General features: G+C 44.2%; 2 protein-coding genes across 9 annotated transcripts in view; one reads left to right on the forward strand and one right to left on the reverse strand.

The window, feature by feature from the left end:
- Window positions 1-108: 108 nt before the first annotated feature.
- On the forward strand, window positions 109-23,212 carry CZIB (CXXC motif containing zinc binding protein). Of its 4 annotated transcripts, none has more exons than XM_056532206.1 (8): window positions 109-258; window positions 4,426-4,509; window positions 7,862-7,918; window positions 8,097-8,178; window positions 11,102-11,133; window positions 14,924-15,001; window positions 19,387-19,452; window positions 21,289-23,211. In XM_056532206.1, the coding sequence occupies exons 3-8, from the start codon at window positions 7,916-7,918 to the stop codon at window positions 21,364-21,366; spliced, it is 339 nt and encodes a 112-aa protein (XP_056388181.1). In that variant the 5' UTR covers window positions 109-258; window positions 4,426-4,509; window positions 7,862-7,915; the 3' UTR covers window positions 21,367-23,211. The 4 variants fall into 4 exon arrangements, with proteins under 4 accessions (XP_056388181.1, XP_056388182.1, XP_056388179.1 ...); XM_056532204.1 differs by lacking the exon at window positions 109-258 and adding an exon at window positions 1,429-1,579; XM_056532207.1 differs by lacking the exon at window positions 4,426-4,509 and having other exon boundaries at window positions 122-258; window positions 21,289-23,212.
- Window positions 23,213-23,625: 413 nt separating this feature from the next.
- The window catches only part of CPT2 (carnitine palmitoyltransferase 2), a 17,567-nt gene continuing 17,369 nt past the window's right edge, over window positions 23,626-23,823 (reverse strand). For all 5 annotated transcript variants that reach the window (XM_056532194.1, XM_056532193.1, XM_056532192.1 and 2 more), the window contains exon 6: window positions 23,626-23,823. This exon is cut by the window's right edge and continues 1,818 nt beyond it. The gene's annotated coding sequence lies outside the window, so the exon portion shown is untranslated.

The raw sequence follows: 23,823 nt of genomic DNA on the forward strand, positions 1-23,823 counted from the left end.
AGATCGCTTCTTTCATTTTTAACAAGGCCTCTGCAAAATGAAAGAAGCGATCTGATTGGTTGCTATGGGCAACTCAACAACTTTTCCTCTGGACAGGTTTTAAAGGGGTATTCCAGGAAAAAACTTTGGTCTGACGAAGTGCGGAAGCACGATACGGCTGTGACCAGTCAGCCGGATTCCCCGGCGTCCTTGTCTCCCTGCACTTGCATGTTTTACTGCACGCCTAAGAAATAAAGAAGTTGTCGCTAGCTGTCTGTGGTGAGTGCCGCTTATTTTCTATGCTCTCTCAAATGTTAGATTTGAAAATTACTTCTATTAAAAAATCTTAATCCTTTCAGTATTTATGAGCTTCTGAAGTTAAGGTTGTTCTTTTCTGTCTAAGTGCTCTCTGATGACACCTGTCCCGGGAACCACCCAGTTTAGAAGAGGTTTGCTATGGGGATTTGCTTCTGGGTGGTTCCCGCAACCGCTGTCACGCCCCCTTCCCATAGACTTTGGTAGAGGGGGCGGGCGAGACGTCACGAAGGGGCCGGGCATGACGTCACGCCCGCTGGCCGCGAACACGGTAGCCCGCACACAGCGTTCGGAGTAATGAACTTCCGGACGCTGTGAGCGGAGCTCCGAACTGCAGGGCAGCGCACAACCCCTTTAAACAGATTTGTAAATTACTTTTATTAAAAAATCTTAATCTTTTCAGTACTTATGAGCTTCTGAAGTTAAGCTTGTTCTTTTCTGTCTAAGTGCTGTCTGATGACACTTGTCTCGGGAAACGCCCAGTTTAGAAGAGGTTTGCTATGGGGATTATCTTCTAAACTGGGCGGTTCCCGAGACACGTGTCATCAGAGAGCACTTAGACAGAAAAGAACAACCTTAACTTCAGAAGCTCATAAGTACTGAAAGGATTAAGATTTTTTTAATAGAAGTAATTTACAAATCTGTTTAACTTTCTGGAGCCAGTTGAGATAGATATATATATATATATATATATATATATATATATATATATATATATAAAGTTTTTTCCCTGGAATACCCCTTTAATAAATCTTCCCCCATGGTCCCTTATACAACCTAAAGCAAAGCATGCAGCGCAGTGTTTCCCAACCAGTGAGCCTCCAGCTGTTTGCAAAACTACAATTCCCAGCATGCCCGGACAGCCTTTGGCTGTCCGGGCATGCTGGGAGTTGTAGTTTTGCAACAGTTGGAGGCACACTGGATGGGAAACACTGATTTAGGGTGTCTGTTGCCCCTTACTAAATCCAATGTAGGTATAATTAATATTATTTTGCTTCATAACACTAAATTATATGCACAGAATCCTAAAGAAAAGGTTATTCCTCTCGGAAGGCCCTAGAATAAATAACCTTGGACCCTTTCATTTATTCACCACTACTAAACGATTTCTGATTAAGCAATAACCACCAACTGCCAGCAGATGGCGATATTCCCCCTTCCAATCTCGCAGCGTCCTCAGCGTGGGTCACGTGACGCCGCTGTCATCGAGCCTCTTCACGGAGTGTAAGGGCTCTTCCTTCTGTGCCGTTCTGCCGTAAAGCGAGGGCTTGGTGACGTCATGGTGGTAAGTTCTCGAATAAGTTTGAATAAGGTTTTTTCTTCTTCTTTGTATTACAATAAGGCTGTGAACGAGCGGCCTGCAGGGAGGTGGAGGGTTAGATATAGGCGTGTGGTAAATACTAAAGCTGCAGTATTCTCAACAATGTGTTTTGTGCAAATAAATGACAGTAAATGGAGACACAACGCAGGCTGCAAACTGGATTCAATACTGTATGACGTGTAACCATTTGGAATCAAACTGTGGCTCTCCAGCTGTTGCAAAACTACAACTCCCAGCATGTCCAGACAGCCTGCCTCTCGCCAGTGCAGTGTTCCCCAACCAGGGTGCCTCCAGGTGTTGCAAAACTACAACTCCCAGCATGTCCAGACAGCCTGCCTCTCTCCAGTGCAGTGTTCCCCAACCAGGGTGCCTCCAGGTGTTGCAAAACTACAACTCCCAGCATGTCCAGACAGCCTGCCTCTCTCCAGTGCAGTGTTTCCTAACCAGGGTGCCTCCAGCTGTTGCAAAACTACTACTCCCATCGCGACGACCGCCACGCCCCCTCCCATAGACTTGTTTTGAGGGGGCGGGTCGTGACATCACGAGGGGTGGAGCCGTGACGTAACGATGCTCCAGCCCCTGTATTGCCCGTTATTACACGCAGAGCGAACTCGCTCTGTGCAGTAACGATAGCGCTGTGCCGCAGCGGCGATCCCGGGGGTCCCCACCAATGGTACCCCGGCCACCTGACATCTTATCCCCTATCCTTTGGATAGGGGATAAGATGTCTAGGGGCGGAGTACCACTTTAAGCTAACAATCGGCGTTTACAAGTTTTTATAGCCTTAGCTGAATGGCAGCAGTTTTTCTAATGGTTTACAGCTTCAGCCTTGAACTATTGACCCTTCATTCCCTTCACTTATACAAGTGTCTCTAGTCCTGCAAAAAACATATTTCCTTAACCCCTTATCAGTGAGAGGCGAGGTTACCCATGGGTTCCCTGTAACAGCAGAACACAACACTATGGAAAGTATAAGTATTGCCGCTCCTAATTGTGCGTTGTGTGCCATATAGTGAAGCACATGAAAAGCTTGTTTCTTCACGGTCACTTAACGTGTTCGTTTTGCGGTTACGTGAGGCACTCCATGCATTGGTTTTTATTAGTCATTAGTTATAACTTTTTGTGAATTGGGACATTTAAACTTGCTTTTTTTTTTTTTATTCCAATCTAAATTTAGTAGGAGTCGGAGTCGGTGCATTGTTTTCTGACTCCAGGTACCCAAAATTTAGTCCGACTCAGACTCCACAGCCCTGGTTTTAAACCGTATATGGTTTGAAAACAAATGTCCGGTTGCATACGGTTTAATAAGTATTTTGGGGGAAAAAACGGATACGGTTTATGTTTGTCCTTAATTAAATAAAGTTCTTCTTGTTCTATTTGTGGGAAGAACTTTCGGCATGCACTGCGCATGTGCAAACTGCAAAACCGTATTGTGCAAACCGGATGGAACCGTACGCATATATGGTTCAGTACGGTTCCCATAGACCACCATTTAAAAAAAAAAAAAAAAACACGTATATGGGTTGTATCCGGTTTTTCACCCGGACATAAAACCGTAGTAGACTATGGTTTTGTGTACAGGAAAAAAAAAACGGTTAAAACCATAAGTTTTCTATGAAATTTCTATACATACGGTTTGCAATACGTTTTTTTTCACTGAAACTGGATACAAGAACCGTATTGCATAAACGAGATGTGAATGCAGCCTTAGGTTGGGTTCACACCACGTTTTTCAAATACGGTAACCATATACGGTTTTCCGCAAAAAAATGTATACGACCGTATCCGAAACCGTATGCATAGAGAAGGCATTGTAAACCGTATTCCAAATGTTGTGTACGGTTGCATCCGTTTTGCCTCGGATACGGTTTTGCCGATTTTTCAACCCGTAGGCAAAAACGCTGTCGACCATGTTTTTGCCTCCGGTTGGAAAACCGTATGCGAACCGTATGTGTTTCTTTTAACATTGTTGTCTATGAGAACCGTACACAGAGTTTCAGAATACGGTTGCACGCGGTTTTTCTAATCCGTTTTTGGAGTTGACACATGCAAAGATTGGAATTTCAATAGAACAATAGTAACTTTATTAAATTGCTGGAAAACTAATTCCAACAAAATAGCAAAACCGTTGGCAAAAACTGATGCAAACGGATAGAACCGTACGGGGAAAAAATCGTATACGTTTTAATTTGGAGTCATACGGTTGTATACGGTTGCATACGGTTTTTGCCATACGTTTTTTAGCGGAAAACCGTATACGGTAACCGTATTTGAAAAACGTGGTGTGAACCCAGCCTTAGTCAGGTTTTGAGGGATCAAAAACCTGATACGGGAACTGTATTACAAAAACGTGGTGTGAACCCAGCCTTACCTGGAGGCATCCCTGTGTGTTCAGTGAGGTTTGGAGGTGGCTCAGCGCACAGCGTGTAAGCGATACATGGGACCGTACCTTTTAAAAGCGTTGGATATACTCAAGCAATGTACTCTTGTATATACACCACTCTTATAGGGAATGCATGGAGCGGGCGCGTTGACCCTGCGCACGGGAGATTGTGCAGATCGTGCGGGATCCCATTGGTCGGATCATAGTGATCAGACACTTATCCCCTATCCCAGTGATCTCCAACCTGCGGACCTCCAGATGTTGCAAAACTACAACTCCCAGCATGCCCGGACAGCCGTTGGCTGTCCGGGCATGCTGGGAGTTGTAGTTTTGCAACATCTGGAGGTCCGCAGATTGGAGACCACTGTCCTATCCTGTTGACTATTACAAAGTGTTAACAGTTTCCTTTTCTTTTCTGGTCTTGTAGAAGTTTGCGTTGCAGTTGAAGGCCAGTCTAGAAAACGTCACAAAGCTTCGGCCGGTGGGTGATGATTTCCGCTGGTTCCTAAAGGTGAGGGGATGTTGCTTTTTTACATTATACCTCCGCTATACACTATATAGTGTTATGTTTTTTTAACAATTTTTTTTTAAACAAGTTAAAGGACAACTGCAGCGTGATTAACACTTATCCCCTATCCACAGGATAGGGGATAAGTGTTTGATCACGGGGGGTCCGACCGTTGGGACCCCCTGTGATCTCCTGTACGGGGCCGCGGATGTCCCGTGCAGGGGGCGTGCCAGCCGCAGCATGACGTTGCAGCCGGCACGCCTCCTCCATACATCTCTATGGGAGAGGCGGGGAGGCAGCGTTCGTGCCTCCCCCATAGAACTGTATGGGGACGGGGAGGAGACGGGGCGTCACCGTCGACCTCTAGGTCGACGCTGCGTGCCTTAGCGCTCACCATGAGCGCTAACGGCGGTGCCCCGTTAGGGAGATCGCGGGGGGTCCCAGCGGTCGGACCCCCCGCTATCAAACACTTATCCCCTATCCTGTGGATAGGGGATAAGTGTCATACCGCTGCAGTTGGCCTTTAAAGGGGTTATCCAGGAAAAAACTTTTTTTTATATATCAACTGGCTCCAGAAAGTTAAACAGATTTGGAAATTACTTCTATTCAAAAATCTTAATCCTTTCAGTACTTATGAGCTTCTGAAGTTAAGGTTGTTCTTTTCTGTCTAAGTGCTCTCTGATGACACGTGTCTCGGGAACTGCCCAGTTTAGAAGAGGTTTGCTATGGGGATTTGCTTCTAAACTGGGCGTTTCCCGAGACAGGTGTCATCATAAAGCACTTAGACAGAAAAGAACAACCTTAACTTCAGAAGCTCATAAGTACTGAAAGGATTAAGATTTTTTAATAGAAGTAATTTACAAATCTGTTTAACTTTCTGGAGCCAGTTGATATATATATATATATATATAAAAAAAAGTTTTTTCCTGGATAACCCCTTTAAATACATGGCTGCCACTGCACTTCTGTGTTGTACTACTGTGAGAACAATGCATGTCCAACCTTTATTTATGACTGTTCTAAGGTTCAGATGTGTGGCACACTTGCTATGTGGAAGCCATTGGTTATTGGGTATAGTACCTATTAGGGGTGTGAATTAGCAGGAATCTGGCGATACGATATGTATCACGATACACGTATGACGATACGATATATCCCGATATATCCTGATTTGGTCTCAAAGACGATATATTGCGATTTTTTTTCGCATGATGCTGTATGAGAGCTACATTTTTTGCCCCATAATCTGTTTTTTGTATTGGTACCATTTTGGTATTGATCTGACTTTTTAATCTCTTAACTTTTTTTTCTGAGATATTATAAAAATTGCAATTCTGTGGTTTGGTATTTTTTTTTACATTTACGACATTTACCGTACGGAATACATAATGTTATATTTTAATAGGTCGTACAATTACGCACGAAGCGATACCAAATATGTTTATTTTTATTATGTTTACATGTTTTTATATAGGAATAGGGGGTGATTTGAACTTTTAATATGGAAGGGGTGAATGTGTCTTTTAAACTTTTTTATTTAAACTTTTTTTTTACACTTTATTAGACTTTTTTGAGGAATCATTAGATTCCTCATACAGATCAATAGAGTTCTATTGAACTCCATTGATCTGTGAGCTCTTCCATCCATTGATAGAGCCTAGTCCAGTCAGGATCTATCAATGATCGCGCTGCTGGGGGGTGATCCACTCCACTAGCCCACCAGGGAGCATTTACATGTCCCTTTAGACCCCGCTGTCAGCTTTGACAGCGGCGATCTAAAGGGTTAATAGTAGGGATCGACCGATTATCGGTATCGGCCGATAGTCACGATTTTTTACGTTTTCAGTATCGGCAATTACCTTGCCGATAATCCAATAATGCCCATATCATGCACACTCACCCTCACTAGTCATACAACGCCATGTGTTTTATTCCAGCACAGCTGCACTCATGCTTTTCATTACAGAAACTGGGTCATGTGACCAGTCTGACCCACAGAAAATCATAGTGCTTAATGTATCAGAGCAGGATGTCAGACCTCGGTCAGCTGACTTCCTGTAAACTACAGGATGAAATCATCATCTGCTAGATCTCCTCCTACTAGCTTCTAGTTCTCTCCCCACCCAGCTCTGTATGCTGCTATATCTATAGGATCAAGATATATAGTTATGCACCTTCCCCCAGCTCTATCTGTATACTGCTGCTATATCTATAGGATCAGGATATATAGTAGTTATACACCTCCCCCAGCTCTATCTGTATACTGCTGCTATATCTATAGGATCAGGATATATAGTAGTTATACACCTCCCCCCAGCTCTATCTGTATACTGCTGCTATATCTATAGGATCAGGATATATAGTAGTTATACACCTTCCCCCCCCCCCAGCTCTATCTGTATATACTGCTGCTATATCTATAGGATCAGGATATATAGTAGTTATACACCTCCCCCCCAGCTCTATCTGTATGCTGCTGCTTCTATTTCTATGGGATCAGGATATATAGTAGTTTTACACCTCACCTCTAGCTCTATCTGTATACTGCTGCTATTTCTGTGGGATCAGGATGTATAGTAGTTATACTTCTCCTATGAGGGTGTGTTCACACATTGCATTTTTTCCTGCACTTCTGTTTTTGCCATGTTTTCCCAAAATCGTGGCCACAGTAAAAATGAGTAAGGCTGGGTCCACACTACGTTTTGTCCCATACGGGAGCGCATACGGCAGGGGGGAGCTAAAACCTCGCGCTCCCGTATGTGACCGTATGCGCTCCCGTATGTCATTCATTTCAATGAGCCGACCGGAGTGAAACGTTCGGTCCGGTCGGCTCATTTTTGCGCCGTATGCGCTTTTACAACCGGACCTAAAACTGTGGTCAACCACGGTTTTAGGTCCGGTTGTAAAAGCGCATACGGCGCAAAAATGAGCCGACCGGACCGAACGTTTCACTCCGGTCGGCTCATTGAAATGAATGACATACGGGAGCGCATACGGTCACATACGGGAGCGCGAGGTTTTAGCTCCCCCCTGCCGTATGCGCTCCCGTATGGGACAAAACGTAGTGTGGACCCAGCCTAATTTGGACCACAAATTTAGAAAATCACAGCAGAAACAGCCAAAATGCAGGAAAAACATGTGAAAGAACATTTGACATGCGAACACGGCCTAAAGAAGAAGTCATGAAGTTGTAGACCGAAGGCCTTTCACATGATGCTCTGCAAATGTTGGGAAACTCCACCTTCCAGCAGGTCCTGGCTGCCTGCAACCATTGGTCATTTTAATCCATAACCGCGACACGCAGTTGTGTAAACCTGACCTTTACTGTATTTGTTTTCTTTTCCCTCTTTTTCAGCTGAAATGTGGCAACTGTGGAGAGGTATCGGACAAATGGCAGTATATCACGTTAATGGTGAGACGAAATACTAATACTCGGCCATTTTGTTACAATTATATGGCAATGTTTGGTTGAAGGGATGACAAATGGATATTTGCATTTTTAAAATGTATTTTAGGGTGTGTTTGAGTGAGTTCTGTAAAGTTTGGTGATTTACTGTTGTTTAATACGCCTTTTATTCCTTTACTCCTAGGACAGTGTGCCTCTTAAGGGTGGGAGAGGCAGCGCCAGTATGGTACAGAAGTGCAAGCTGTGCTCTCGTGAAAACTCCATAGGTGAGTCATGTTAAAGGGGTTCTCCGGTGGAAAACTATATATATATATATATATATATATATATATATATATACATATATATACATATATATATATATACATATATATATATATATATATATATATATATATATATATATATATATACATATATATATATATATATATATATATATATATATACATATATATATATATATATATATATATATATATATATATACATATATATATATATATATATATATATATATATATATTATTTTTTTTTATCAACTGGTGCCAGAAAGTTAAACCGATTTGTAAATTACTTCTATTAAAAAATCTTAATCCTTCCAGTACTTATTAGCTGCTGAATAAATACTACAGAGGAAATTATTTTCTTTTTGGAACATAGAGCTCTCTGCTGAGATCACGAGCACAGTGCTCTCTGCTGACATCTCTGTCCATTTTTAAGAACTGTCCAGAGTAGGAGAAAATCCCCATAGCAAACATATGCTGCTCTGGACAGTTCCTAAAATGGACAGCGATGTCAGCAGAAAGCACTGTGGTCATGATGTCAGCAGAGAGCTCTGTGTTCCAAAAAGAAAAGAATTTCCTCTGTAGTATTCAACAGCTGATAAGTACTGGAAGGATTAAGATTTTTTAATAGAAGTAATTTACAAGTCTGTTTAACTTTCTGGCACCAGTTGATTTTAAAAAAAAGTTTTCCACCGGAGTACCCCTTTAAATGGGTACTTTGCTGTGCATAACACCTCTTTGTTAGAAGGGTCTCCCATGCTTGAATTAATCACATGGTGTCCGCTCCAGCCTTCACTGATCAGTGCAGCTGGATGGAGATTGCTGCGAGCCAGGTAGTGCAGGGCGTAACCTTCTGCTTTTCCTTGCTTGTGCTAATGATCAGTGGGGGTCTTAGCAGTGAGACCTGTCCGAAACTTTTAATATGTCTCTGTAATATGTCTAAAGTTTGTATACACTTTAAAGGGTTACTCCGCTGCTCATCGTTTGGAACAAACTGTTCCGAACGCTGGAGCCAGCGACGGGAGCTTGTGACATCATAGCCCTGCCCCCTCAATGCAAGTCTATGGGAGGGGGCGTGATAGCTGTCACGCCACCTCCCATAGACTTGCATTTAGGGGGCGTGATGCCAAGAGGGGGGCGGGGCTATGAGGTCACGAGCTGCCGGTGCATTGCCGTGGAATGAGATTTGCCATAGAATGAGATGGTCCGCCTCCATCACATCCTATTGGCTCACTCTTGTCACGTGACATATTTAAACGTCACGCATCGATGCACACAGTAGTGTCAGTTTGGCTATCACAGGGAGAGGGTCTCCTCTCCCTGTGATAGCTGAAGCTGTACGGAGCTCTCATGGCCTCTGTGGTCTGACAGAAGCTCACACATGTACGCAGCTCATACGGCTGCCTCATATACATTTACTCTATTATTACATGTACTGTTGATCCACAGCGCTATCGGGATCCCGATGCCCGATGGCACTGTCATCAGTGTGCGTCCCCGCGAGCGCCCCACGCCCGCAGCTGTACTCCCCGTCCCCCGCAGCTCTTCTCCCCGTCCTACGCAGCTCTACACCCCGTCCCCCGCATCTCTACTCCCCGTCCCCCGCAGCTCTACTCCCCGTCCTACGTAGCTCTACACCCCGTCCCCCGCAGCTCTTCTCCCCGTCCTACGCAGCTCTACACCCCGTCCCCCGCATCTCTACTCCCCGTCCCCCCGCAGCTCTACTCCCCGTCCTACGTAGCTCTACACCCCGTCCCCCGCAGCTCTACTCCCCGTCCTACGTAGCTCTACACCCCGTCCCCCGCAGCTCTACTCCCCGTCCTACGTAGCTCTACACCCCGTCCCCCGCAGCTCTACTCCCCGTCCCCTGTGAACGCTCAGGGAGAGATCCACAGCGCTATTGGGATCCCTATGCCCGATGGCGCTGTCATCAGTGTGCGTCCCCGCGAGCGCCCCACGCCCGCAGCTCTACTCCCCGTCCCGTTAACGCTCAGGGAGCGTTGGGCGCAGGTGAAGTAGTACTGCGCATGCGCAGCACTACGCGAATAACTTTACCTGCGCCCGATGCTCTACTTTCTGTTCCCCGCTCCCTGAGCGTTAACGGGACGGGGAGTAGAGCTGCGGGGGGCAGAGGACGGGGAGTAGAGCTGCGGGCGTGGGGCGCTCGCGGGGACGCACACTGATGACAGCGCCATCGGGCATCGGGATCCCGATAGCGCTGTGGATCAACAGTAAATGTATATGAGGCAGCCGTATGAGCTGCGTACATGTGTGAACTCCTGTCGGGCCACAGAGGCCATGAGAGCTCCGTACAGCTTCAGCTATCACAGGGTGAGGAGATCCTCTCTCTGTGATAGCCAAACTGACACTGCTGTGCGCGTCGATGCGTGACGTTTAAATATGTCACGTGACAAGAGAGAGCCAATAGGATGTGATGGAGGCGGACCATCTCATTCTATGGCAAATCTCATTCCACGGCAATGCACCGGCTCCAGTGTTCAGAACAGTTTGTTCCAAACGCTGAGCAGCAGAGTACCCCTTTAACCCCTTAATGACCTATGACATCATGTGGCCATTAAGGATTCCAGTTATGGCACAGGATCAAGTCAGGCCACTCATAGCTATTATGATTATTAACCATTTAGATGCCAATGTCAAAGTTGACAGAGGCGTTTAAATGACAGTTACTGCTGGAGTGGTGTGGATTGACAATGGGGAACAATGACAAAAAAAAATTATTTTTAATTTTGTATAAGTAGTAAAACATGACAGAAACTATTAAGTTACATGGAAATAAATGCACAAAATTGGAAATTCTGCTATATTATTAGATGCTTTTACTGCACAAATACTAATAGATAGAATGGAATAATCTTCCCATTTCTCTTTTTATTTTGCACAGATATCTTGGGCATCTCGCTCCAGCCATATAATGTAAGTCATTTACAGGACTGAAGATGTTAGTACAGTGGTCCCTCAACATATGATGGTAATCCGTTCCAAATGAACCATCGTTTGTTGAAACCATCGTATGTTGAGGGATCCGTGCAATGTAAAGTATAGGACAGTGGTCTACAACCTGCGGACCTCCAGATGTTGCAAAACTACAACACCCAGCATGCCCGGACAGCCGTTGGCTGTCCGGGCATGCTGGGAGTTGTAGTTTTACAACATCTGGAGGTCCGCAGGTTGAAAACCACTGTTAGAGGAAGTTTTACTCACCTGTCCCTGCCGCTTCGGACCGTCACCGCTGCCCGGGATGTCGCCGTCCATCACTGTCGCCGTGTCCCTGACGCTCCGATAAGGCCTCTGCTTCCCCGGCATCCGCGCGCTCCGTCGCTGCCATCACGTCGCTACGCACGCCGCTCCTATTGGATGACAGGACGGCATGCGCAGCGACGTGATGACGTCGATGGAGAGCGCCGACGATGCAGAGGATCCAGAAGAGGACGCGTCGGAGCCCCGAGGACAGGTAAGTGATCATCAGCGGACCACACGGGGGACTGTAAACGGCTATCCGGTGGCAGCTGAAGCTGGATAGCCATTTATGCGATGGCCCCGACATACAAAAGCATCGTATGTTGATGCTGCCTTCAACATGCGATGGACTCTGAGAGGCCATCGCATGTTGAAATTATCGTATGTCGGGGCCATCATAGGTCGGGGGGTCACTGTACAATGTTCTGTTACATACCTGGTATTTCTATCTTGTGAACAGCATCCATGAAGAGATTTTCAGCTGATATGTTTATCGATTATTGCGATTGTTGTATCTATCCGGTATCGGAGTGTTACTCCAATGACAGTATACACATAAAAGCACAGCAAAACTCTTTTATTCTTAAAAAAAAAAAAAAAAAAGTGTGTAAATAAAAACAAACATATGTGGTATTGCCACGTGCTTAAATGTCCGAACCAAAAAATATATCATTCATTAAACCGCACGGTCAATGGCGTACGCGCAAAAAAATTCCAAAGTCCAAAATAGCGTATTTTTGGTCACTTTTTAAACCATATAAAAATGAATAAAAAGTGATCAAAAAGTCTGATCAAAACAAAAATGGTACCAATAAAAACTTCAGATCACGGTGCAAAAAATGAGCCCTCATACAGGCCCGTTCGTGGAAAAATGAAAAGTTATAGGGGTCAGAAGATGACAATTTTAAACGTATACATTTTCCTGCATGTAGTTAAGATTTTTTCCAGAAGTGCGACAAAATCAAACCTATATAAGTAGGGGATCATTTTAATCGTATGAACCTACAGAATAAAGATAAGGTGTCATTTTTACCGAAAAATGTACTGCGTAAAAACTGAAGCCCCCAAAAGTTACAAAATGGCGTTTTTTCTTTAATTTTGTCTCACAATGATTTATTTTTTCTGTTTTGCTGTAGATTTTTAGGTAAAATGACTGATGTCATTTCAAAGTAGAATTGGTGGCGCAAAAACAAAAAGCCATCATATAGATTTTTAGGTGCAAAATTGAAAGGGTTATCATTTTTTAAATGTAAGGAGGAAAAAACGAAAGTGCAAAAACTGAAAAACGCTTGGTCCTTAAGGAGTTAATCAGCACAGAACTGGAAACTAAGCAGATAAAACAAGTGGGGAACACGGTCTGATATACCATGTTATTGTAGCAGATTTAGTGTTAGCATTGTCATTTTCTAAAGGCTCCATGCCCTAACAATTGGGTTTACATACTTTTATATGACTGCCCAGTAATGCAGGATATTTGATAATCTGATATCTATCTTCGATGCTGGATTAAATTGTTACTGTCACTTTTAATATGAAACATCAAAAGTTTTGATCAGCTGGGGTCTAGAAAGAGCTGCGTTAAAGGGGTTATCCAGGAATAGAAAACTGTGCTAATTTCTTTAAAAAAACTGCGCCCCATCTGTCTCCAGGTTGGTTGTGGTTCTGCAGCTCAGTTCCATTAAAGTAAATGGAGCCAAGTTGTAATACCACACCCAGCCTTTTGACAGACGGGGAGTGTTTTTTGAAAGAAATTAGCTCTGTTTTTCTATTCCTGGATAACACCTTTAAACATACTGCTAAGCCTACATAAGACTTACAATGGAGCTCATTCACTTTATGTGGAGGATACCTCTCAAATCCTTGATCCCGCCGCTGTGCCCGTACTATGGGATAGCGCAACCACTCTCCAAACCAAATGTAAAAAACGATGTCCGGCACCAGGTAGCGAGTAAAAGTCCTCTTTATTGAAGCATAGAGATAAAATACAAGGAGAGCGTAGCAGCCAGGCTGCTACGCTCTGCTTGTATTTTATCTCTATGCTTCAATAAAGAGGACTTTTACTCGCTACCTGGTGCCGGACATCGTTTTCTACATTACAATGGATAGCTCATCTTATACGAGATATGGAGATCTGTGAGCTGGGTATTAAGGGTACATTCACACGCCGCTGAAGGACCTCCTATATGCTGCCTTTATATGTGCCTGCTTGGAGCAGCAATACGCCGCTACGAGCAGACACACTGCGATGTGCGAGTCGCAGTGCGCATAAGCAGTATACTCGCACATCGCGGCAGCTCTCGGCCTAGCTCATTGAGCAGGGGAAGCGGCCGCGATGTGTGCGAGTACACCGCGCATGCGCGGCGACTTGCAGTGTGTCTGCTTGTAGCGGTGTATTGCCTCTCCGAGCAGGCACATTTAAGGGCACCATACAGGGGTCCTTCAGCGGCGGATGTGCAGCATAAAATCCGCTGTAAATCCGCTGTAAAGGGTTATTCCAGGATTTTTTTTTTATTTGACTATGCTACAGGGGCTGTAAAGTTAGTGGGGGAGATTTATCAAAACCTGTCCAAAGGAAAAGTTGCTGAGTTGCCCATAGTAACCAATCAGATCGCTTCTTTCATTTTTAAAAAGGCCTGTGAAAAATGAAAGAAGTGATCTGATTGGTTGCTATGGGCAACTCAGCAACTTTTCTTCTGGACAGGTTTTGATAAATCTCCCCCAGTGTAGTTCATAATATAGTGTCTGTACCTGTGTGTGACGGTTTTCTCACAATTCTTATGTGATTTTTCACACCAATGTTTATTTTTAACAGCATACAAAATGACTGTTGTCTCAGATTTTTCCCAGGTTGCAATGCGGCCGAGACCTGACTCACTAGTCAGCTGATGACAGGGAGCCTGTCTGCTCCAATGGGTGGAGCGATCAATCTGCAACTAATGCAACAGCTATAGGTACCCTGATTGAAAACCACAGGTCTTTGAATGGATGCAGCTCATTTGTGTTTCAATGGGTGGGTGGCTGATGTGTGGGAGGGAGGACAATGGAATTATGGGATTTGTAGTCAAAAAAGAAAAGTCAAACAGGAAATACCAGTTCACAAAAAGCTAGCCACAGTGTTCTGGTAATCTCAGAACATAGTCATTTAGCCCCAAGACAAGCGCAGATCCTTCCTAAGCATGTCCATTACTGTCTGCCAGGGACGTACTAAAATCACCTTATGGTGGAGAACCTCTTTAAAGAGCAGAACCGTGCGCTTCTCTATGTAGCGATTTGTAGGGGTCTGAACTCTCAGACCCTGACTGATCAAAACTTTTAATTTGTCTGTGTAACATGTAATGCTTTAAAAACATGGCGATATAAGGACATTGTAGGTAGGATACATAAACCTGCTGCTTGGGAAGGGAAAGATCACTCATGCACGGCTCTCATGTATTGTCTCTGTTGCTTTCCACTTTATCATTTTCAGGCTGAAGACAATGAACGTTTTAAAACTATAGTGGAATTTGAGTGTCGAGGTTTGGAGCCGGTGGATTTCCAGCCTCAGGTAAGATTTGCAGCATTTGTTCATATCACCAGGCGGTATTTATCTCTCTCAGAACACTGTATGGCGGGCACGTGTCCTGTTACACTGCCTATACGTGAGGCACTATTTGGCCAAATGTAAATGTTAAAGGGGTACTCTGGTAGAATTATTATTTTTTTTTTTATAGCTTTTACCTCAAGGACCTCACCTTCCAAGGTGCATAATGATATATGTGGAAACGTTAATAAATTATATAGAAAACAGCATCACTGGTATAAAAAATGTAATTCGATACAATGACTTAACTACACATACAGAGGCACTAATAGATACCCCACTGGGCCCTAGTGAAGTATCAAATTGTTGGATAAATAAATATAGAATGCTAATTGGGCATATATATAACAGTCCGATTATCCAACAATTTGATACTTCCCTAGGGCCCAGTGGGGTATCTATTAGTGCCTCTGTATGTGTAGTTAAGTCATTGTATCGAATTACCGTATATACTCGAGTATAAGCCGAGACCCCTAATTTCAACCCAAAATCCCAGGAAAAGTTATTGACTCGAGTATAAGCCTAGGGTGGGAAATACCTCATCCCCCCCCTGTCATCATCCAGACCCGTCATTAACATCCTCATCATCCCCTTGTCATCATCCCACACATCCCCCCTTCATCATCCCACACATCCCCTTATCATCCCACACATCCCCCCTTCATCATCCCCTTGTCTTCATCCCACACATCCCCTTATCATCCCACACATCCCCCCTTCATCATCCCCTTGTCATCATCCCACACATCCCCTTATCATCCCACACATCCCCCCTTCATCATCCCCTTGTCATCATCCCACACATCCCCCCTTCATCATCCCCTTGTCATCATCCCACACATCCCCTTATCCCACACATCCCCCCTTCATCATCCCCTTGTCATCATCCCACACATCCCCTTATCATCCCACACATCCCCCCTTCATCATCCCCTTGTCATCATCCCACACCCCCCCCCCTTCATCATCCCCACCCCCCTTCATCATCCCCACACCCCCCCCCCCCCTTCATCATCCTCTTCTCATCATTCGCCCTCAGTGGTCTTCAACCTGCGGACCTCCAGAGGTTTCAAAACTACAACTCCCAGCAAGCCCGGGCAGCCATCGGCTGTCCGGGCTTGCTGGGAGTTGTAGTTTTGAAACCTCCGGAGGTCCGCAGGTTGAAGACCACTGCGGCCTTCAACATGCGGACCTCCAGAGGTTTCAAAACTACAACTCCCAGCAAGCCCGGGCAGCCATCGGCTGTCCGGGCTTGCTGGGAGTTGTAGTTTTGAAACCTCCGGAGGTCCGCAGGTTGAAGACCACTGCGGCCTTCAACATCATCCAGCCCCCTCTCACCCCCTTTAGTTCTGAGTACTCACCTCCGCTCGGCGCTGGTCCGGTCCTGCAGGACTGTCCGGTGAGGAGGTGGTCCGGTGAGGAGGTGGTCCGGGCTGCTATCTTCACCGGGGGCGCCTCTTCTCCGCGCTTCCGGCCCGGAATAGAGGCGTTGCCTTGACAATGACGCATAAGTACGTTGGCAATGAACGCACCTCTGCGTCGTTGTCACGGCAACGTGACTATTCTGAGGCCGGGCCCGAAGCGCTTAGAAGAGGCGCCCCCGGTGAAGATAGCAGCCCGGAACCACTATGCCACCGGACCACCTCCTCTCCGGACAGTCCTGCAGCACCGGACCAGCGCCGAGCGGAGGTGAGTACTCAGAACTAAAGGGGGTGAGAGGGGGCTGGATGATGTTGAAGGCCGCAGTGGTCTTCAACCTGCGGACCTCCGGAGGTTTCAAAACTACAACTCCCAGCAAGCCCGGACAGCCGATGGCTGCCCGGGCTTGCTGGGAGATGTAGTTTTGAAACCTCTGGAAGTCCGCAGGTTGAAGACCACTGCGGGTGGGGGAGTTCACTCGAGTATAAGCCGAGGGGGGTGTTTTCAGCACGAAAAATCGTGCTGAAAAACTCGGCTTATACTCGAGTATATACGGTACATTTTTTATACCAGTGATGCTGTTTTCTATATAATTAATGTTTCCACATATATAATTATGCACCTTGGATGGTGAAGTCCTTGGGGTAAAAGCTATAAATTTGACTTTTATTTTTCCTTTGACGCCGGTGTGGACCGGTTATAGCTTTAATTACCTCACACTTTTTGTTGTGAGCTGCACCTTTTTGAAACTTTTGTATTATTAGATTTCTAAATGACGTCTATTAAAATATCCTATTCCTTTCAGTACGAATCAGCTGCTGTACGCTACAGAGGAAGTTGTGTAGTTCTTTCCAGTCTGACCACAGTGCCCTTTGCTGACACCTCTGTCCATTTCAGGAACTGTCCAAAGTTGGAGCAAATCCCCATAGCAAACCTATCCTGCTCTTGAAAGTTCCTGACATGGACAGAGGTGTCAGCAGAGAGCACTGTGGTCAGATTGAAAAGAACTACACAACTTCCTCTGTAGTATACAGCAGCTGATAAGTACTAGAAGGATTAAGATTTTTTTAAATAGAATTAATTTACAAATCTATTTAACTTTCTGGATCCAGTTGATTTGAAAAAAAAATAATTCCATTGGAGTACCTCTTTAAAGACTATGGACTCCTTTGTTTTTGCAATGCATTGTATATGTTATGCAGAATAGGCTTAGGTATGTGCTCACAAAAAAAGGAGAGCGTCCTGAGACAGAGTGGATAGAGCTGGCAGCTGTGTTGGAGGCTACATAGAATCATATTGTAATACACAAAAGTATTAAGAACAAATTCAAAACCATTAGCAGTGATATTTTATATCAAAGAAGATATGAAAGGGCTTTTACATAACCATTTTGAGTAACTATTGTTTTAGGGATTTTCCTGGACTTTTTATTTTTTTTAAGAGGCAAAGGCTTGTCAGGTTGAAAGCCAACACACTTGATCTTTCTTTCCACCATCATCTGCAGTGAGGGGAGACCCCATATACATTAGGTCAGTATTTCCCAATCAGGGTACCTCCAGCTGTTGCAAAACTACAGCTCAAAGTTGTAGTTTTGCAACAGCAGGGGGCACCCCGGTATGAAACACTGCATTAGATAGTCAACAGATTCAACTGTTTTGGTCCCTTTTTGTTGGCATAATGATGATTGTAGGTCTTTTTTCCCACCTTTTTAACCTGTTTTACAGTTCTTCTTAATCGCTTTATTAGATTACAGATTAGTCACTGCTCCATCACAGCAAAGGTCTAATGTAATAATATTATCTATTATGTAAAACTCACTTTACACCATGACTGTACTGAATCCTCCATTAGGGTCCATTCACATAATGTTTAGGCACTATGGCTGCCGGGTCCGGCTGGGAAATTTCAAAACCAAGCGCTCCCGTATCCCAGCCGGACCACTTTTTACAAAATTGTGGATAAATAAGATTGTTTCAAGCATGTGATGCTTCTTTAAACTCACCTGGGGCAAGTAACAGGTGTGGGCAATATAAAAATCCCACCTGAAAGTAGATAAAAAGGAGAGAAGTTCACTTAGTCTTTGCACTGTGTCAGTGTGGGCCACACTAAGCATGGACAACAGAAAGAGAAGAAGAGAACTGTCTGAGGACTTGAGAACTGAAATTGTGGAAAAATATCTACAATCTCAAGGTTACAAGTCCATCTCCAGAGATTTTTTTTCCTCCCTTTTATTGGTTTAGTTCCAATACACACAAAGGGAATAAACGTGAACAGCAAAACATGTGTTACTGCAATCCTTTTCTTTGAGAAATACTTCAAGGGAACCTCTCATCAAATAAACTTTTGATATATTTTAGATTAATGAATGTTGAATAACTTTCCAATAGCATGTTAATGAAAAATATGCTTCTTTCTATTGTATTTTTCCCGATCAGTCCTGTCAGCAAGCATTTCTGACTCATGCTGGAGTCCTAAACACTCAGAGCTGCCAGCCTGCTTTGTTCACAGCCAAACAGGCTGTGAACAAAGCAGGCTGGCAGCTCTGAGTGTTCTCCTTTGTGAACAAAGCAGACTGGCAGCTCGTAGTGTTTAGGACTCCAGCATGAGTCTGAAATGCTTGCTGCCAGGACTGGTAGGGAGACCCCTGGTGGTCATTTCTTCAAAGTGGAAAATTAAATTGAAAGAAACATATTTTTTAATAACATGCAATTGTGAAGTTATTCTGCATACATTAATCTATAATATATCAAAAGTTTTTTTGATGAGAGGTACCCTTTAATTTTCTAGAAAAATTTAAGGGGTGCCAACATTTACAGCCATTACTGTGTGTGTATATTTTATATATATATATATATATATATATATATATATATATATATATATATATATATATAATATATAGACAACCACTCTTATTACCTTCCTTACAGGCCGGATTTGCTGCAGAAGGAGCAGAAACTGGAACGCCATTCAGTGACATTAACCTACAGGAAAAGGTTTGTGTTTTGTGAACTGCACCGAAGCTGCAGCTGTTTGACTTGTAAAGTGGCCATCCTAAGCAGGAAACACATTTTACGTAGTGAATGCGCTTAGGCCGGTTCATACAAACAAGTTTTAGGCTATGTTTACACCCCAGAATGTCTGCATGAATTTATAGCCAATACACTTCAATGGGATTCCGCTGTCCCATTCACACAGCAAAATTTCTGCAGAAGGAATTCCATTGAAGTGAATGGGCAATTCATTTCTGTGGAATTCCATGCAGAAATTCTGCCGAGTGAACATAGTCTGGGTGTACATTTTACAGCTGCAAGTCCAGGCCTGAATGCAGGTCTAATGACCTAAACAGACGCATTCACACTACATAATTTCCGCCTGGAGAAATTCCTTGCACAGCAGGCTCTGACTGATTCCGTCGGCACTTGGGTATGCACCGTCACCATTGACGGCAATGCATATCAGAGCAGATTCCACTCAAAAGAACGAACGTGTTAATTCTTTTGGTGAAGTCCGGAACTTGAATTTCCGAGGTGCCGCGGAAATTCGGCATTGTGCACAGTGCAGCAGAATTATTAAAAGCAATGTGAGGCTGCTAAGCCAGAATTTTTCTGTCGGAAATTCCGCTGCATGAAGGTAACATGTTGGTGAATGGGTTTTCCCATCAGAAAATTCTGATCATATAATTCCGCTAGAACATTAAACCTGCTCGATGTTCTGGTGGAATCCGCGCTGCAGACATTGCTGTCTATCGTGACAGCAATGTCCGTGTTGGCCGCACTCGGAATCTCTGGCTGGAAATTTTCCGGTCGTGGATTCTGTAATGTAAACCGGGCCTTAGACTATGTTCACACTACGCAATTCTGGTGCAGCTGTATCCAGTATTGCTGGCAATGGGATGTTGCTGCATAGTGCACACTACGGAATGTCAGCGGCGGATATTCCATTGCTGGGATTCCACCAACAAAAGGATAAGCCTGCTTCCTCTTTAGGGAGCAAGCGGAGGTTCCGCCTGGCGGCCGCCTCGGAAGATCCTTCGGAGCTATGGTCGCGGGGCACTGAGCCGTCACCATTGACGGCTATGCAGTGCTCGCGGAATCCGCGCAAAGAATGAACATGTTCTTTCTTTTGTGCGGAACAATTTCAGCGCCGGAATTGTCCGCCGTGGAAATTCCGCAGTGTGAACGGGTCTCACGGAGACTCATTCACACTAATATTAAGTTCACACCGTCCTAGCGTCGACGCTCTGAGTCTTGACAGAAATTCTATAGTGTGAACCTAGCCCAGTGTTTCCCAACCAGGGGGCCTCCAGCTGCTGCAAAACTACAACTCCCAGCATGCCCGGACAGCCGAAGGCTGTCCGGGCATGCTGGGAGTTGTAGTTTTGCAACAGCTGGAGGCCCCCTGGTTGGGAAACACTGACCTAACCTTAGGGGGCGGATTTATTTGCGAGTTTCCCGCTGTGTATTTGAAAGGGGGCGGGCTCTTCTCGGCTGTCCGCAGCAGATTTTCCACTGCGGAAAATCTGCGGCAAGCCCCATTGAAGTGAGTATGGTATGGAAATTCCGCTGCGGACAGCCGAGAAGAGCCCGCCCCCTTTCAAATACGCAGCAGGAAACCCGCAAATAAATCCGCCCATGTGAACGTACCCTTAGGGTTATCAGACCCACAGTCAGGCTGGGACTTGTGGCTCTATTATAGATGCAAAAACGTGTCTGTATTATGTTAGAGTGGAAAGGATTGTCCACATAAGATCACTGCCTCAAAATATAAATTCAGTAGATTATTTGTTGTCGATAGATTTACATAATATTGACTTATCTGTTCTCCCGTAGGACTGGACGGATTATGACGAGAAGGCAAAAGAATCTGTAGGGATCTACGAGGTGACGCATCAGTTTAAGAAGTGCTAACTACATACTATTTATACATCATTTGTTCAAGGGTTAGATTATTTGTTACACATCAGATATGGACATTGCCAAAACTTTCACATTCAGCCCTGCAAGTTACAGTGCAAATACCTCAGGCATCCGGTTACTGCAAACATCTAGAGTACAATGAAACTCCGGAAGCTTTCCCACTGAGTATTTGGATAAATATATCCTCACCTCCTGTCAGATTCCTTTCAATTCATTCCTACTGCAATAAATACCTTCTCCAAAAACTGGGACTTCCTCTTAATAGGGGTCTTCTTTGAAAACTTTCCGCTTATTACAGACTAGGTCTCCAGTTTCGGATAGGAGAGGTTCTGACTGGCACCCCATGGATCATCTGGCTTAAAGGGGTTATCCAGGGAAAAAAACTTTTTATACATATATATCTCAACTGGCTCCAGAAAGTTAAACAGATTTGTAAATTACTTCTATTTAAAAAAAAAATCTTAATCCTTTCAGTACTTATGAGCTGCTGAAGTTGTTCTTTTCTGTCTAAGTGCTCTCTGATGACACCTGTCTCGGGAACTGTCCAGAGTAGAAGCAAATCCCCATAGCAAACCTCTTCTACTCTGTGCAGTTCCCGAGACAAGCAGAGGTGTCAGCAGAGAGCACTGTTGCCAGACAGAAAACAACAACGCAACTTCAGTAGCTGATAATTATTGGAAGGATTAAGATTTTTTTTTAATAGAAGTAATTTACAAATCTGTTTAACTTTCTGGTACCAGTTGATATAAAAAAAAAAAAATTCCTGGAATACCCATTTCAAAAGTTTGGAGTAATCTGAACGGGGAAGGAAGCATGAGTCCTATCATAAGGACATGCCATCAATATCGAATTCCAGTACACCCCTTTAAAGTGTCATAGTTGCATGTCAAAAGTATGGGGTCCCTGGGCATGAGCCTTACAGGTTGGGCTCTGTCAGACCTTTTGGGGTTCTTTTTCTTTTTGGTTATGGGCGGGAGTCAATGTCTCTTGGTTCACAGACATTTCACACATTTGGCCCTCATTTACTAAGAGTGTTGTGTAGGTTTCTTTGTGGGTTTTAATTCCCTGCAATTTATTTTCCACGTTATTTACTAAGGTTTCCCTACATTTTGCTTTTTTCTACACATGCTCTGATCTGTAGGGTTTTCCTCAGCTGAAATCCACCACATTTTATGTGGAAACCTTAGTAAATATGCTGGGTTTTTGTGAAAATGTCGGGAACACGCCCCTTTTGTGACCACACCCCTTCCCAGCAGTCACGCCCCTTTTTCGGGTTTTCTTAGCAAAATGGAGAGTTAGTCTGTTTTTTTTCAATTCTGGTGCAAATTCTGGCGCAGACAGAATTTCTGGTACAATGCGACAGAATCTGGCCCACAACCCGACAAAACATGTCGGGTTTGCAATAGTAAATGAGGGCCAATGTTTCCCAAGGACTTTTGAGTTGCCTGTCTTGCTCTCTTTTTTTCGGAGGCAGGAGGGTGTTGTGTTACGTGTTTTTCTTTTTGTGTTCTTATAATTGTTAGACGCCAATAAAAACGATCCATATAAAATAGTTTTGATCAGGTCTGGCTATTCAGATCCCTAAAACAAGGTGCGGGAGAGGCACGTGGATTAGTGCTTCTCCTCTCATCTTGCTCGTCGCTGCACAGGATGGGCTCCATAGCAATTCTATGTACATGTCTAAAGTTTTTTTGTTTTTAATGTTACAGTAAGTCAGAATATAAGTTCCTGGTTATATTCTATCAATCTCTGTAGATCCTGTTTCTGTCTCCCTTTGGCAACCCAATTAAAAAATTGGCATTGTGAAGATCTACAGTGCAGCAGCCTTTGTTATATATGACAACCTACTGTACCACTAAATGCTTTTAATTTCATATCAAAGGTTCTCTCCCCCCCCCCCAAAAAAAAAACAACATGTTCCCTTGGATGCTGTATTGTAGAGAATATCTGCATAATATGGCACCATAGAAACTCCATGTGCTTCCATACAGCTCTTCTATGTGCACGAGGCCTGAGCTTGGCCATATACACTAGACAGCTACCTTGTCTGCCAGCGGCAGTGTTAGGAGGCCACCCAATACACATTTAAGGGTGGGATGGTCCCACAGTCATTGATCTAATGCAGTGTTTCCAGCTGTTGCAAAACTACAACATGCTATCTGGGCATGCTGGGAGTTGTAGTTTTGCAGCAACTGGGAGGCACCCTGGTTGGGAAACCAGCTTAAGACAAAATGCCACAGTAATAGAAACTGCAATTATTTAAAATGTTAAATTTATGTTGATAAATTGTGACATCATGTAGCATCTCGGTACATCAATCATTAACACCTGAAATCACACAATAACTAGGCTCATTGGTGACAGCTATACAGTACAGCGATGCCTCTTGCATGTTCAGGGGTAGGTGCCATTATTGAATGCCCAACCAAACAACATTAAAAAGGAGTA

The sequence above is a fragment of the Hyla sarda genome, chromosome 7 (genome assembly GCF_029499605.1).
Source record: "Hyla sarda isolate aHylSar1 chromosome 7, aHylSar1.hap1, whole genome shotgun sequence".
NCBI classification, from domain to species: domain Eukaryota; kingdom Metazoa; phylum Chordata; class Amphibia; order Anura; family Hylidae; genus Hyla; species Hyla sarda.

Bases quoted from the DNA above. Each gene is read 5' to 3' on its own strand.
- CZIB (XM_056532204.1), top strand. The intron at 4,510-7,861 runs GTGAGGGGATGT...CCTCTTTTTCAG, and splicing joins ATTTCCGCTGGTTCCTAAAG to CTGAAATGTGGCAACTGTGG. The intron at 15,002-19,386 runs GTAAGATTTGCA...CCTTCCTTACAG, and splicing joins CGGTGGATTTCCAGCCTCAG to GCCGGATTTGCTGCAGAAGG.